General features: G+C 37.0%; 1 protein-coding gene across 13 annotated transcripts in view; it reads left to right on the top strand.

The window, feature by feature from the left end:
* TIA1 (TIA1 cytotoxic granule associated RNA binding protein) overlaps positions 1 to 16,182 on the top strand; it is a 55,053-nt gene that overhangs the window by 23,237 nt on the left and 15,634 nt on the right. For 4 of the 13 annotated variants that reach the window (XM_005212866.4, XM_005212864.5, XM_059891373.1 and 1 more), the window contains 6 exons: positions 3,974 to 4,082; positions 4,465 to 4,560; positions 4,660 to 4,744; positions 5,126 to 5,249; positions 6,092 to 6,237; positions 7,164 to 9,777. In XM_005212866.4, coding sequence (XP_005212923.1) covers positions 3,974 to 4,082; positions 4,465 to 4,560; positions 4,660 to 4,744; positions 5,126 to 5,249; positions 6,092 to 6,237; positions 7,164 to 7,290 — 687 coding nt within the window. In that variant the 3' untranslated portion in view covers positions 7,291 to 9,777. Of the gene's footprint in view, positions 1 to 3,973; positions 4,216 to 4,464; positions 4,561 to 4,659; positions 4,745 to 5,125; positions 5,250 to 6,091; positions 6,238 to 7,163; positions 9,778 to 12,276; positions 15,712 to 16,182 lie in introns of those variants that run through there. The other 9 variants (XM_024998932.2, XM_024998930.2, XM_024998929.2 and 6 more) reach the window with 6 other exon arrangements.

Raw genomic sequence — 16,182 nt, 5'->3', positions numbered from 1 at the left:
AATGCACCGTAACTGTGTGTCGGCTGTTCACACAGAGGCATTGTATCTTTCGATCACATTCTAACTATCATCTTCCTCTAATGAAGCGAAAGTGTCTTCTAAGAAGCAGGTATTAATCTAAGAGGTCAGGAAAAATCCATATATTAGAAGAAAAATTGCAAATGGTAAAGCATATTGAGAGATGAAGATGTAAAAGCTCTGTCATGTATGGTCCCATCTACCAAGTGTAAAAGGAGATGAAAAAATAAAAACTATGAGACAGTAACTAGTTTGTAAAGCTTTACTGTTAATCCCAGCATAATATTTAGGGAAGGTAGAAGAATACCTCATGCAATGAATTTGATAGCCACATTTACCTTAAAGGATTGATAAATAGGTTGTCAATGTTTTGTGATACTTGGTGATACAGGTTGAGGTCTTTGGGTGGAGTAAAAACTCACTTTTTTGCATTTGGGATTATGGAATATATTACCCTGCTATATGTCACTATTTAATGCATAGTTAGTATGGAAGTCAGATATAGCAGAGGATGTCTGTGTGTGACCTCTGTAGTTACCAGACATGGATTATAATCCTGACAGTCATCACACAAAAGGTATATAACTTTGCATAAGTGATACAATTTGATCTTCCCAAGTTTATGTTTTAGTTTCTATAAATTTGTGCTATGTAACTGGCAGGCATTCCTGGTGTTGAGAAGTGCCACAGCACTGATTGCAGTTGCCCCTGGCTCCCTTGCCTCTCCTGTGTTGTGTGTCCTAGGCAGACTCCAGTACTGGTTGAACATACCTCCCTGCCTACTCTGAAGTAACGGAGTGTTGCTATAGAGAAATTGAGTCAGCTGGTTTCACTTCTAATTTAGCAGTTACACATAGATAAACACATGGTACTGTCTTTGTAAACCTGTGTTTCTCTAGTAAAATTGATTTCCTGTTCTTTGAAAAACTGTTTCATGCTCCCTCATTTCTTCTCAAATATTCCTCCCTCTTTTTCTCCATCATCACCCTGAGCTTCAAATGAGAAAGTAAAAGCTATCATACAGAAATTCCCTCAGCTTTACCACCAAACCTACATTAAATGCTCTCACCTTCTCCCTCTTCCTCCTGTTACAGTGGAGGAATTCTTTCCTGTAGTTGTATATGAGCATGTAATTATATTTGTTTTCTAGGGCTGCTGTATCAAAGTAGCTGAATGACTTAGAGTAATAGAAAGAGTCTCTAAGTTCTAGAGGATAGAAGTCCAGAATCAGGTTGTCATCATGGCCATGCTCCATCTGAAGATGCTGGAAGTATCCTTCCTTCCCTCTTTAGTTTCTGGTGGTAACTGGCAATCCTTGGCATCCTTGACTTGTAGCTGCATCACTCCAGTCTCTACCTTTGTCTTCACATGACCCTCTTTCCTCTGTGTGTGTCCTCATTAACTTCTCATGTTCTTACAACAGCCCTTCTTTAAAAGGGCCCACCCTAACTTGTATGACCACATCTTAATAATATACCTGCGAAGACCCTATTTCAAATGCATTGAGGTCACTTTCACAGTTATGAGGCTGGATGGACTTCATATAAATTTAAGTGACACAGTTCATCCAACAGCAGATAGTTATTAAACATCTTACAGAGTTCAGACTGGTTAGTGTGGAAAGCAATATTTGTTTTTTTAAGAAGAATCATTTCCTTTTTATGTGTCTTAAGAACAGCTTTTAGCCTTAAATTTACCTGTTGTTTTGTGCTAGGTGAAGCCCACATTTGACGTAGGCAAACCAAAGCTGAAGCCCACGTCCTTTTCAGTCTACTCTTAAGTTGGCTTTATTCTTTACTCTATACCAGGCCTACTCTTTTCAGGTTCACCTATGGATTTCTGCTTGCTTGGCTCTGGACAGTACATGGTTGTGGGTTTCTTCCTTCATCACTAGCTATTCCTTCTTAGTCACCTTAGCTCGCAATTTCTCCTTTATCCAGTTTTCACATTTTGCTGTTTTTCAGGGCTCTATTCTAGGACACTCTTTTCTCTCCAGCCTTTCTTCATGGCTCTGAACCTTATATCTGCAGCTCTATTTACTTCACACTTAACTAACAAATTATCTTCGTTTAGATGTCTTACATATATCTGAAACTTAATGTGTCTTAAATAATCGTTTCTTCCTCAAACTTGTTCCTCCACTGCCTCCCAGACTTCTCATTTCCGTCAATGCTAGCACTGTCCTCCCTGCTGCCCAAGCAGGAACCTGGGAATCGGCTTTGATTCCTGCCCTTTTAGTTACTGTGCACACGGCCCCCCCACCCCTATTCTGTTGACTCTTCCTTTAGATTACATCACTGCTACTGTATTAGTCCTGGTCACCAACATTCTTTTTTAATCTGAATATTATATTAGTCTTAAAAAGTGTCTTTTTACTGTCTATCTCCCCAAACTGTTCTCCTTAAAACATAAGGATGGTCTTCTTAAGACATAAATTGGATCATGATAATCTCTTACTTAAAATAATCAGTTTTTTCTTCTCACACTTTTCCTTTTGGCACACTAGATTCCAGTGAAACTAGTTGTGTTTCACATGCTTCTTTTAGATGTGTACCAAACTCATGCCTGCCTTAACACACTTTGCAGTGGTTTTCCCTCTACCAGGAACACTCTGGTTTTTTGACTTTTCTAGCTCCTTTTCCTCAGCTTAAAAGTCATTTCTAAGAGACCTTCCCTAATCGTGCTGCCCTAAGGTAAATTTTTTTTTTAATATAAATTTATTTAATTGGAGGTTAATTACTTTACAATATTGTATTGGTTTTGCCATACATCAACATGAATCTGCCACGGGTGTACACGTGTTCCCCATCCTGAGGCCCCCTCCTACCTCCCTCCCCATACCATCCCTCTGAGTCATCCCAGTGCACCAGCCCCAAGCATCCTATATCCTGCATCGAACCTGGACTGGCGATTCATTTCATATATGATATTATACATGTTTCAATGCTGTTCTCCCAAATCATCCCACCTTCTCCCTCTCCCACAGAGTCCATAAGACTGTTCTATACATCTGTGTCTTCTTGCTGTCTTGCATACAGGGTTATCGTTACCATCTTTCTAAATTCCATACATATGTGTTAGTATACTGTATTGGTATTTTTCTTTCTGGCTTACTTCACTTTGTATAATAGGCTCCAGTTTCATCCACCTCATTAGAACTGATTCAAATGTATTCTTTTTAATGGCTGAGTAATACTCCATTGTCTATATGTACCACAGCTTTCTTATCCATTCATCTGCTGATGGACATCTAGGTTGCTTCCATGTCCTGGCTATTATAAACAGTGCTGCAATGAACCTTGGGGTACACGTGTCTCTTTCAATTCTGGTTTCCTCGGTGTGTATGCTCAGCAGTGGGATTGCTGGGTCATAAGGCAGTTCTATTTCCAGTTTTTTAAGGAATCTCAGTATGGCATATTCTTGCTCTCAGCCTTTTGTTTCTGTCATGGCACTTACCACAACTAATAATTACTTAATTTGTCTCCTCCAAAAAATGGAAGCTCCATGGTAGCAGAGACCGTGTCTGCCTCTTTGACTGTATTCCCAGCACTTAACGTTAACTGCTGTCTAGAACATGATGACTGCTCAGTATTTACTTGTAAGATGAATGAGTAACCAAACGCTGTTGTTGAAAACTTGTTGGATTGTATAAAGTGAGATTTTCATCCATAATAGTCTGGGTTGTTACATGAACTTGACAGTTCACGTCTTTCAGGTGATTAAAAATTCCCAAAAGCCCTTATGAGGTAAAAGAAAGACAGTTTAAAAGCGCCATTGTAAAATAAATAAAAGCACCATTGTATTTTAGGAAAGCTGTCATATATTGTGAATATCATAAAGTATTCCATTAAGAAAACATTTGTGGAACGCAACCATGAGTTTTCTCTTTTGCAAACAGTTGTTTAACGTCAACTAATAGTGGCTTCTTTGTCATTTCTAATGTTGTGTGGAACAGGATGCCGAAAACGCCATTCAACAGATGGGTGGCCAGTGGCTTGGTGGAAGACAAATCAGAACTAACTGGGCAACCCGAAAGCCTCCAGCTCCAAAGAGTACATATGAGTGTAGGTGTATTGGAGAAGAAAAGGAAATGTGGAATTTTGGAGGAAAAAACACTAGATTTTAAATGTTAGAGCTGTTCCCGGAGACTTATTGCAGAAATAGATGAGAAGCAAATCAAGACTACTGTTCAAAAATGTACTTAGTTTTCATTTTTGTAATTATAAATAATAAGTAATATCTCTAATGTCAAGTCTCCTATTAATTAGAGAATACTGAATAATATTTAGACATTCTTGGGGGAGGTTTAATCCTCAATCAAATTGTAATATGTATTAAACAAGCATTTTGATCAAGATAAATATTACCATTACAGTAGTATAGTTAATATTGCTTTCCTCTTTCTGAACATTTTGTGAACTAAAAATATTAAACTTTTCTCCCCAGCAAACACCAAACAGCTATCATATGATGAGGTCGTAAATCAGTCCAGTCCAAGCAACTGTACTGTGTACTGTGGAGGCGTCACTTCGGGGCTGACAGGTGCGGGGACCTTACCTATGTGGCATCTTAAGATTAATTTTAAAGTACTTGATATTGGTAGGATTTTAATGCAATTCGGTTTTGGTTTTTGTGTAACAGAACAACTAATGCGTCAGACTTTTTCACCATTTGGACAAATAATGGAAATTCGAGTCTTTCCAGATAAAGGATATTCTTTTGTTCGGTAGGTGTGGTTTTTAAAAAAACTTTTACCTCCAGATCATTTTTGAACTTTTAAGTTAGTGGTTTTCTTTAAAATTTTCTTTGGTTATAAAGAAATAGAAATTAATCTAGCTTTTATTAAATTTGCCACAATAACTCCTTCCTTCCAATACAAAGGCAAATCATTTTCTATTAAGAGAATTTTCTCCAAAAACTGAAAACATAGGCCATTTTATTCTCTTATATTAACTTCCTGTTTTACCTCAGGCCCAGTTTGATTTTTTCAAATACGTTTTATTTATAAGTACCTTAAACAATTTATATTGTAATTCTTAATATTATTGTAATTGTAATATCATTGTAATTGTAATATCATTGTAATTCTTAATATTATTTTCAATAGGTTCAATTCCCATGAAAGTGCAGCACATGCAATTGTTTCTGTTAATGGAACTACCATTGAAGGCCATGTTGTGAAATGCTACTGGGGCAAAGAAACTCTCGATATGATAAATCCTGTGCAACAGGTGAGAGGGTTCTTGACTTTGCAAAGTAATGGCTGGGCTAATAGGTATATTTAAATGAAATTGTTAAAGCTTCTTGTTAATGTTTCTAGCTACAATGATGGCATATAGGGGCTCTTCCTACATGTATAATATTATAGTTCCAGAGTGATGGTTCATGGATGCAGTGGTGACATGATGAATGTGACTGCCTCAACTGACTCATACTCACACCACATTGGATTTTAAAATGTTCTAACAAACCTGACAGGGTATTAAATTTTTTTCTAATTCTTAGTAGACTTACATACTATTTGGAGAACTCACAAGCATGTTTGAGTTCAGTTGAAACAAAAGCTATAAATATATTTAGGACCTTGGCATTTTCTTCCAGATTTTGCCACCTTTGTTTTTCCAGGCAGCTCTAGTAGTTCAAACTTGATCCCACAAACATGTCTATGAGGAAATAGTAAATGAAACATCAAGATAGGATTGAGAAAATCCTAAACTATATAACTTTCTTAAGTAAACTGAATATAAGAATAGTCTTCATATCTTCCTTATCTAAAGGAAACAGTCATATGGATAATTTACAAAACACTTAAATGTTCTCTTGAGTTGAATATTTATTTCTAGGGCATTACCTGCTGGCTCAAAGAATATGGCATTTAGAGCATCACTGTAGAGTTGAAGCAGTATGACCTTGCTATTTTTTAGCAGTGACAACTTACTCTTGCTTATCCTTTAGTTTTCATTGTAATGATGACCCTATCTGTTATGGTTATGTATTTGTGGTATATAAGGACTATATATGCACCTATAATTTCAAATAATACTAAATTATCTGTTATAACTTTGTTTAATAGCAGAATCAAATTGGATATCCACAAGCTTACGGCCAGTGGGGCCAGTGGTATGGGAATGCACAACAAATTGGCCAGTATATGCCTAATGGTTGGCAAGTACCTGCATATGGAATGTATGGCCAGCCGTGGAACCAGCAAGGATTTAAGTAAGCACACTTGTTCTTTTCCTTTATTATTAACCTTTGAAAATGTCAAGAACTTAGGAAGAGATTTTAAGTAATTAGCAGGTAATGTGGCCTTCTATCTAAAGCATAGCCTTTGAAGGACTTAGAGAGTTTTTTACTTTATAGTTTTAAGTGTATATCTTTTAAAAATTGCCTGCAAATGTGTTGCTTTGATATATAACCAGCATTATAAGCACTTTGGTAATGCTTGAATGACTCAACAAATATTTAAGTAAGAAAATAGGAACTTAATAGTTGTTAAGGTTTTTATGTGACTAATGGTCACTGGCCTTTCTTGGATACAGTTATTTCGATCCTAGTTGCTTTATTCATTAGGCTTTTTTCCTGTGCAAAAGGGTTTATTCATACATTGTTATACAAAAGCTTCTTTATACATCCTGAATTATGTAATTTTACTTAAATTTCTGAAAAACACTTTACAGTTTTTATTTAAAATTAATCTTATGTTGAAATATAAGCTTACATATACTAATAGATACTTTAATTTCTTCTTTGAGTAATATAAATGCAAGTCCGTATTATACCAGATGATCAAGATTCTTTCAGACAGTGGCTTGTTCAATGTATGTCAAACCCCAGGAGAACAGTTCTGAGATTAGAGATGAGTTTTTCTGAGTTCAAAGGGAATAAATGTTTATAGATAAAGGGTATTTTCTTAGCTGTAGTTAAACTAACAGAATTAAACCATACACATTAAAGCTACATGGATACTTATTTTTAAAAGAAAAAACCTTTTGCCTTTGCTTTCTCTGACATAACAATTATTCTTATATTTGGGCTTAAGAAAAAGGATATTTCCCACATATGTGTAATTTCTTCTTGGCATTACATTTTATTTTAATCAGTGGATTTCCCTTCCCCTCTGCTTCTTTCACATTCTCCACCAGTCAGACACAGTCTTCTCCACCATGGATGGGACCAAATTATGGAGTGCAGCCACCTCCAGGACAGAATGGCAGCATGATGCCTAATCAGCCTGCAGGGTATCGAGTGGCAGGGTATGAAACCCAGTGAAAAAGGACTCCAGAATCTAAAGTCAGGGGCTTTAGGCTACAGGGAGTAGTAAAGCCGTTGTTTACTTACAGATTTATCAAATCAGTCAGTGCAAATGTCAGATACAGTGTATTTATTTAAAAGATTCATTTTTCAATCATGAAATTACTTAATCATCCACATTGTTTTAAAAAGAAACAAGATGCTGGATGTCTGCCAATTTTTGCCTTCATTACCTTTTTTGATAAAGATTCTCAGATCCTTGTTTCAAATACAAATGCAGGGATTGCTGCCACTTTTTTTAAAATTGAGGCAGAAAATTGCACAATGTTGAACTTTTTTCCACTGAAGTAGTGTGCAGTTCTAGTTTGCATTCCTGATATGATTTAAAACATGTAATATAAAGATGTAAAAAAAAAAAAAGAAAAACCAAAACTGTGCAGAGTCTAGAAGTTCTTTGTAATCTTCAGCTAATGCACAATTCTGTTTTAGGTTTTTTTGAAATAGACATTGTTTGAGCTGTCCCATCGCCACGGTTTCCCTCTGCCGTTTTTAAATATAAATTATTAGTTTACATCATTTTTGTATCTACATTTTTTCATAAATTTGTCTTGCCTTATTAAAGTTCTGTAAAATACACTTAAATGGAAAAAAAAATGATGTTCATTTAGATTGAAAACTTTTCTCAGATGGATTGATAATTGTATACATCTTGTGTTTTATATGAGAAGGTGCCTCAAGAATTCCCTGTTGAATCTGTTTAAAAGGGTTTTTATCTTCTGTGATAAACTTTGCTGTGTACCAGGAATTATAAAAACAAAAACTTACTAAAGAAAATCTCTGAAATGTGATAAGTTCTTATGAACCCATGTTAATTTCATATGTCAACTTCTATAATTACATGTATTATTTCATTATGTAAAATGTTTTAGCAATTTAATATTTTGCACAGTTACCAAACTTTGTATGTCATTTCATCCTTAAAGGCATCATGCAGTCGACAGGAGATTTATAAAGTTTTGTTTGCATGTGAATATGAAATACACACTTTGGTAGTCTTTGAATACAAAGTCATCAGCTCTTGTTTTTCAAGAATTTTGAGACACAAAGTTGTATGTAAAAAAATATATTAATTTGCCATATTCTAGTTACATTTACTCAAAAAGAGTAAATCAACTTGATTTTAATGTACAAATGATAGCTGTGAAACTGTAGAATATCCTTAGGTCAGGCATGGTGGTTCCTTGTGAACTCCAAAATTAGCCTGAATGACCAGCCGGGCGAAGCATTTTTTAAATGTTCAGAGGCCAAAAGATAAACAACAACAAAAAAATAACAAAAACCCTTGAAATCCTACCTCCTTAAACAGCCTTTGAAGAGGAGAAGCCTCAGTGCAATCATTACTTTGATTCTTTTGGTACCTGTTTTCCTGGAGTTCCCAGTTTTATTTTGGGTTGGCTCCAAGCATTAAGAAGTTTAATCTGTGATGGCATTGTTCTAGTTTTGAAATTTCTAGTACATTTCAGAGTCTCTTAGAACAATAGTGGGAGATTTTGTTTTATTTTGTTTTCAATAAAAGTCACAAACTCTCCTGTTTGACTCACAAAGGAAAAGGATCCCCACTATACCTATTTGGATGCTTGGTTGTTCTTTTTAAGACCAGAGAGCTCCCGGTATTTTGTTTAGGAACAGAAAAGGCCCGTGGAATCTTAAGAGATTTCTAGCCTGTATTCTCCAGGTAGCAGCATAGGAGCCTGAACTGGTCTCTAAGCCAGTACTCTAGTAAACCAGAGCCCAGGAAAGACAGCTCATAAATGTATAATTCTCTGGGGCTCAATTCTATGCAGTTGTAAACACTTGGAAATTTTATTTCCTTGTTAACTTCTACAGATCAGGGCATGCAACCAAAAGCAGCTTAAATGAAATACTCAAAAAATGAAATAATAGGATGCTGTTTTTAGATTCTTCTGGTTTATGTTCCTGTTTTAGGACCCTCGTTGTTTTTCTCTTATTCAAAAAAATTTTATGTCCTGTACATCTGTGGACTGCAGGGTAAATTATTTGGGCATAAATAATCTAAGCAAAAGTGTAGTTTTCCTTTCATTTTGACTATCTCAAGTAATAACACTTTTTATTAGCCAATATTTTTTTATTGCACAATTCTAAAATGTACAGACTACTTTTTGAGAAGAAAGTAGTATTACTCAAAGGGTTACTACTGAACACATTTGCAATTCAGGAACGTTGCTGACTTTGCTTTAAATCTTATTCTCAGTGTTAAATCATTTTAAAAATTAACAGTCTAAAAATCATACTGGTATTAGTATCCAGTAAGGAAATTACAGTTTTTAAAATGAATTCTTTCTCTGCAATATGCATTCAGATTTTACTTTAAAATACATCTGGTACTGTAAAGAACCTGAAGTGGTTCACACTTAAGGGGTTCATTAATCCAGTATTCTTTGCCCTGACTGTTTGGATATTAAAGTTCATTTATGTTTTCTATAACCTTTGGGATCTTCTTGCAGTGATTATTGTGTGTGAGATTTTTTTTTTTCTTTTTGGTCTAGCCATATTGTTATATTCACTCAGGTATTTGTTATATTTCTTTTTAATCTTATTTCAGAAACCATGCTTTGCATTGGGATACTGCAAAGAATTGCTGTAGAAAACTTATTATATGAAATCAGGATCTCATTTTCCTTGTTGATATTCTCTCCCTGTTGAAAATGAGATTCACATTCTAGTTTTATTCTTGTTTTGTTTCTGTGCTTGCTTAGCTTCCTTTTGTATGTGTGTTAAGAGTTCTATTACTTTGGAAAAGGCGGTTGATAAGGACTAGTTTGCATAGAGAATTAGAATTGAGTTTACCAAGAGATACAGGGTGCTCTTGAGGTTACAGTTGAATTGGAAAAATAAACTGTGTTTGTAGGAAATAAAGAGCAAACCCTTTCAATGAAAGAGTGATGATTTCTAAACACAAAATCTTCTTTGTGTACAGGATTATTGCATTTTTTCCAGTGACTACATTTTGACTGTTTAGAACTTGAAGAACATACCTCTAAAACCACAAATTTTAAGAACCTTGAGTAAAATGTATATGAATGAGTCTCAGTTGAGTAGTACTTTACCCTATGGCCTCTGAAGTTGGAGGCCGAAGTTATTCTAATAGTAATTCACCTAAAAAAGGAAAAAGTAGATTTTTGACTCAGGGTTAATATGCTTAAATGAGTTACTGCACAGAAAGTAGGAGTTAAGCAGATTTATATACTAGATAAATGAGATCCCTAGCTTATCTGTTTTCAGCTCTAGAAGACCAATAACCATACTTAAACATGCAAGATTTAGAGGCTCCTACTGTGGAAATACTAAGCTGCTCTGGAGGGAAAAGACACATGCTGATATTTGAAGGTCCTCACCGACTCAGTGGACATGAGTTTGAGCAAACTCCAGGAGGTGGTGAAGGACAGGGAACCCTGGCACGCTGTAGTCCATGGGGTCGCAGAGAGTCGGACACAACTGAGCAACTGAACAACAAAACCAAAAAGTAACTGGCCACCAATCCTCTTAGAGTGGAGTGTGTTGACCAGTAAGCCCTACCCATGTACACAAACCTTCCAAACAGGTTTTTAGTGCTTCACTTTTCAATGAAGTCAGCCAAAGGTCACCAGAAATTGAGAAAAACTTTGACTGCAAAAGGTAGAGCTAAATAAAAAGCAGCTCTCAAGAATCTGAAAACTCACACTGTATTCAAGAAATTAGAACAATCCTAATAAAATGTCACAACAAGAAATGAGAATAAATAAATTCAGTGGGAGTATTAAAAGACAAGGAGATGTCCTAGAACAGAAATCAAAAGTAGAAAAAATAAATATGGATCAATTCAGGAGGTTTATAATATAAAATCAATAAGTGTTCCAAGAAGAAAACAGAAAATAGGCGAGTGGGTGGAATTTATTAAATAAAGGGAAATTTCCCTGATGATTTTTTGAGTTTAAAGGTTGAAGAAAGGCTAATGTTGAGTTTGTACAATAAATAGGAAAGATTCATGTGAAGCCATACCACTATAAAATTTTAGGATGCCAGGCCTGTAAGGGGCCCATCCTAAAATTTACCAGATAGAAAAAGGATTAAGAAAAATACCCAATGACAACATTGAACCTAGGAATCAGTGGGGCACTATCTTTAGAAGTGTAAATGAATTATGGTCATGGGTCACAATAGAATAAAGACTAGATATGTAAGTTCATAGAAGACTGATTCTCAGGGAAAAACTGGATAAACTCCATCAGAACAAGTCATGGAAAAAAATACAATGTAGTATCTAGAAACAGGATCAAACAGGAGTGAGATAATAGGAAGTCCTAGGATTACGGTTGTGAAGAGACCTGGCAGCCAATCCAGATTGATGGTCAGCAGGCCAGACTTAAGGCTCTCTAGAGGTCGAGCTGTGTATTATGAGAAGCTTCACAGAACTATGGAGAATGTGAAAAGACTAAATACTGGAAAATCAGGCAAATGGGAAGAGACAAGCCAGGGAAAACATTGTGTAAGAAAAGAAACATTCCCTGAGCCAAGTACATGCACCAAGCTAATATTTCTTGTTTTCCTGAATTATATTCATAAATATTTGTACTATTCCACTGCTTTGGTTTTCTCTGGCAACTCCAGTTGTATGTTGGATTTCCTCTGCCTGTCATCACTTTCTGTCATTTGTTCTTAATTATCTTTTCGTTTGCTTTTTTTTTTTTTTTTGGCACCGTGACATACGGTATCTTAGTTCTCTGACCAAAGATCGAAGCCGCGTCCCCTGCTTTGGAAGCGTGGAGTCTTAACCATTGGACCGCCAGGGAAGTCCCTGCGTTTCTCATCTCTAATCTCTGTTCCTTAATGTGCTTCCTGTGGTATCCTGACTCAGTTGTGTTCCTTTAATGTAACCTTCATTTCTGGGGGGAAAAAATTTTTTTTTCTGTTTCCTAAATTCTACCAATTTCTGTTTCACTTTAGGGACAGCTCTTCCCTGAATTCTTACATTTCTTAGCTGCATTTGCTTCATTAGATTTTTAAAATTTACATTGGAATGTCAGTGTATTATTTTCAACTGCTTTATGGGAACATTTTCTTGTGAGTTTTCTCCGGGGAAACTCTGGGTAAGTTTTGCTGTCTTTCTTATTTTTAATTACAGTGTCTTGGTACAAATGCTGTGCTTACATCTTTCTGTTTATTCATATTTGAAATGGTTGGTTTTTTCTAGACCAAGTACCAGCAGGAGGATGAAGGGGAAAGAACCTGTCAGGGTTTCTTACCTCCCTTCTCTGTGGCTACAATGAATTGTCTGCTTAAAAGTGTAGACATGGTTCCTCTCTGGGATGAGGCCCTGTTCAGAAGTTCTGTGCCAGCTGAGCACCCTTGATTGCTTCATGTGCTCCATTAAGTGACAAAACTCTTGTCTTCAAGGAGATCCCCTAACTTGCTTTCTGAAAGACATCTCCTCTGGATCTTTTAGGCACTTAACACATCTTCCCTCCCTGCCTCTTCCAGTACTCACATACTAGTTCAGTCCTTCTGACAGCTGGCTCCACTCACGGTTTGGCTCTCAGACTGAATATTTGCAAGTGATTTCTGAGGTCTGCCACTACTGGCCCCCTCCTCACTCCCTGTCCTTCCCCCACAAAACTCAGTTGGCCTCCCATCCAGTACCACACTTCTTCTCAATGTGTCAAGTTTTCTCTGTATCTCTGGCTTCACTTAAGATACTGTTTGTGGGAGTTGGTGGTCATAGGTTTTCCTTATTGCTCCCTGTGGTTTCCAGGAGAAGGGTAAAGATCCAGGTACCAGACTACTTACCTTTCTGCCAGAATCAGAAGCCCAAAGGAATCTTTCATAGATGTAGATCTGATCATGACTCTTCCCTTCTTGAAAGTCTTTGCTTCAGATTATATTTAGGATGTAATCTAAAATCTCTGGAAAAGACCATGATGCTGGGAAAGATTGAGGGCAGGAGGAAAAGGGGGCAACAGGATGAGATTGTTGGATGGCGTCATTGACTAAGTGGACATGAGTTTGAACAAACGTGGGAGATGGTTACAAACAGGGAAGCCTGGCATGCAGCAGTCCATGGGGTCACAAAGAGTCTGACACAACTGAGAAACTGAAAAACAACGACCAAAATCTTTAACACAGCCTGCAGTTGTCTTCTAAAGTAGTCTGTGTTTACCCAACTTCACTACAAGCCACTTTATATATCAGAATCCCATCAGGATACAGAGACCACCACTAAAATTTGAAAAGGGAAATTTTAGTGTAAACAGTGAAAAATGGTTAACCCCTAGAAGGAGTGCAAAAATTGCAAGTGAAAAAAAAAAAAGATACTACTTCTGAGCAGAGTGGACAGTGCTAAGGGTTTAGGAGAGCACTTGAAGTTTCTGACCTCTTCAAAGTGGGCTTGATTATTGATTATCGCAGGAACCTGCAGCCTGGTAAGAAACATGCCAGAAGGTGTGGGCCAGACCTGTTCCTTAGAAGCTGCCTACCATTGGCCAGAGTTGATCTTCAGAAATGGTCCACCAGGTGAGGGAGCTAGGGTTGCCAGATTTAGCAAGTGAAAGCACAGTCCCAAATATTACATGAAACAAACTAAAAGTTATATGATGTTTAACTGGAATCCACGTTTAACTGGGTGTCCTGTATTTTATCTGTCAGCCTTTGAGGGTATTACAGGCTGGTGCACCCAAAGCTGCCATAGAAGCAGCTGCAAGTGAGGAAAAGTGTAGCCTGAGGGTGCAGCAGGGGCAGGTCCAGAGAACCACTGAGGGGAGCACCCCTGGGTCTTCTGTACACCGATCCATTGGATTGCACACTGAATACAAAGATTGAACCAGAACCCATAAGGAACATTCCTTCCTGTCATTGCCTTGCATGTTCCTCTAGGTCCCTCTGTTGGCAGAGCCTAATAGTGAGCCAGCTGGCACAGGTGAAATGCTTTACAAAGCAAGGCATAGCAGAGTGGATTGGGGATCAGAACTCCCATTGCAGAACCCTGCCGTGTGAATGCCTTTTATCTGTCTGCTGTTTGTCTTCAGCTCTCCACTTAAATGTCTCTTCCTCTAAAACTTCTTCCTTTCTCTACCCACAATCTAAATCAGGAGCCTCTCCCGTCATCTTATAGTTTCCCTTTAGAACATCTGTCATAATTTTAAATTATGTATTTATGCGATTATATCTTTAAAACCTGTGTTCCCCATTAAAAGTTGGTGACTGTTTTCTTCAGTGCTGTATAGATACCCTGTAGGTAGTAAATCATTTAATTAATTTAATTATCTCAATTTCATTTTAAACAAATGGCTCTCTGCTGTGTGCTGATAAAATACTGGGCATGAGGTAATAAGAGCTAAAACTAAAGGACCACACCAGGGCCAATTCTATGAGATCTACCTTCCAAAATGTGGGGTGTAGGCACGTAAGACATTCAGGTAGAAATATCCAGTAGACAATGTTGTAGAATTTGGAAGGGAGATCCAGACTGGAGTAGAGATGGGAGTCATCAGCATTTAGGTGGTAGTTCAACCCAAGGAGTGGCAGTCACCCAGAGAGACAGTAGAGTGAGAAGAGGCCTGAGGACAGAACTCTTAGGTCTATCTGTATGGAAGGGGGCAGAGACAGCTAAGCTTGCAAAGGAGAATGAGGAAGAGCTGCCTGACAGGGGAGAAATACTGAAGGCCAATAATGTTGCAGAGATCAGGAAGGAAACCACTCAAGGAAATAGTAGTCAAGGGTGAAGCGTGGCAGAGGGGAAAAATGTTCACTGGATTTAGCAATAAAGAAGTATCTGGTGACTTTAAAAACTAACACTTTCAGTGAAACAGTAGGAACAAAATGTGGATGCAGTAGGTTAGGGAGTGGGAGGTGGAGATGTTCAGTGCAGACTGCCTTCCTGATTTAGTGGGCTGTAGAGAAAAGGAAGCAGAGAGGAAGGAGCAGATAGATTTAAGAAAGCAATAATTTTTTTAACATCTCAAGACAATAAATTATGAATAAATCACAAAGGTAAGTAAATGATCACCAAAAACAAAACCTCTACTGTTCACCCATTTGGAAATACACAACAAAAAAATACCTCTGTTTTATATAAAAAAACTGGAACAGCAGTTCAAGAAGGTGTTTGTGTGCATGTGTGTACTATTTCTCTAGGATACTTAGAATTGAGAGATGGATTAAAGAATTTAAAGTGTAAAAATTGTATGATACATATTGTCAAATTGCCCTCTTAAAAGTTGTATCATTTTACACTCCAACCAAAAATGTCTGAAAGCACCCATTTGCCTGGCTTTTACCAATGCTGATTGTTATTAAGCTTTCATTTTTGCCAATCTGAGACATGTAAAATGATCTCTTCTATTTCCCTGATTGCAAGTAAAGTTAGTGATTTTTTTCCCATGGTAATTGGTTGTTTGTGTTTCTTTTCTGTGACTTTTCTGTTTATGTCCTTTGTCCGTTTGACCTCCAAGGACTTTTAGACATAGTGATTGCAAATTGAATAATAAATAACTACTGAAGCCCATGCACCTAGAGCCTGTGCTCCACTACAAGAGAAGCCACCGCAATGAGAAGCCTGTGCGCTACAATTAGAAGCCCCCACTCACCACAACTAGAGAAATGCCCTTGGAGCAACGAGACCCAGTATAGCCAAAAAATATATATATATATTTTTAAAGAAATATGATCATAGTATCTTATGTTAAGTGACAGAAGCAAGTTGCAGGAAAAAGATAACATTTATCTTTGAAAGTAATAGAGGAAGTTTTGGAAACAATATTTTTGAACTAGACATCTTTCTTAACTAAGTATAATTAGAGTGAAAGCTAGGCTCATGCAAATGGAGAAACTAGAAACATTCTTAAGGTCAGGAAGACA

The sequence above is a fragment of the Bos taurus genome, chromosome 11 (assembly GCF_002263795.3).
Source record: "Bos taurus isolate L1 Dominette 01449 registration number 42190680 breed Hereford chromosome 11, ARS-UCD2.0, whole genome shotgun sequence".
In the NCBI taxonomy this organism is placed as follows: Eukaryota; Metazoa; Chordata; class Mammalia; order Artiodactyla; family Bovidae; genus Bos; species Bos taurus.
This window is presented reverse-complemented; position numbering and strand designations above follow the sequence as displayed.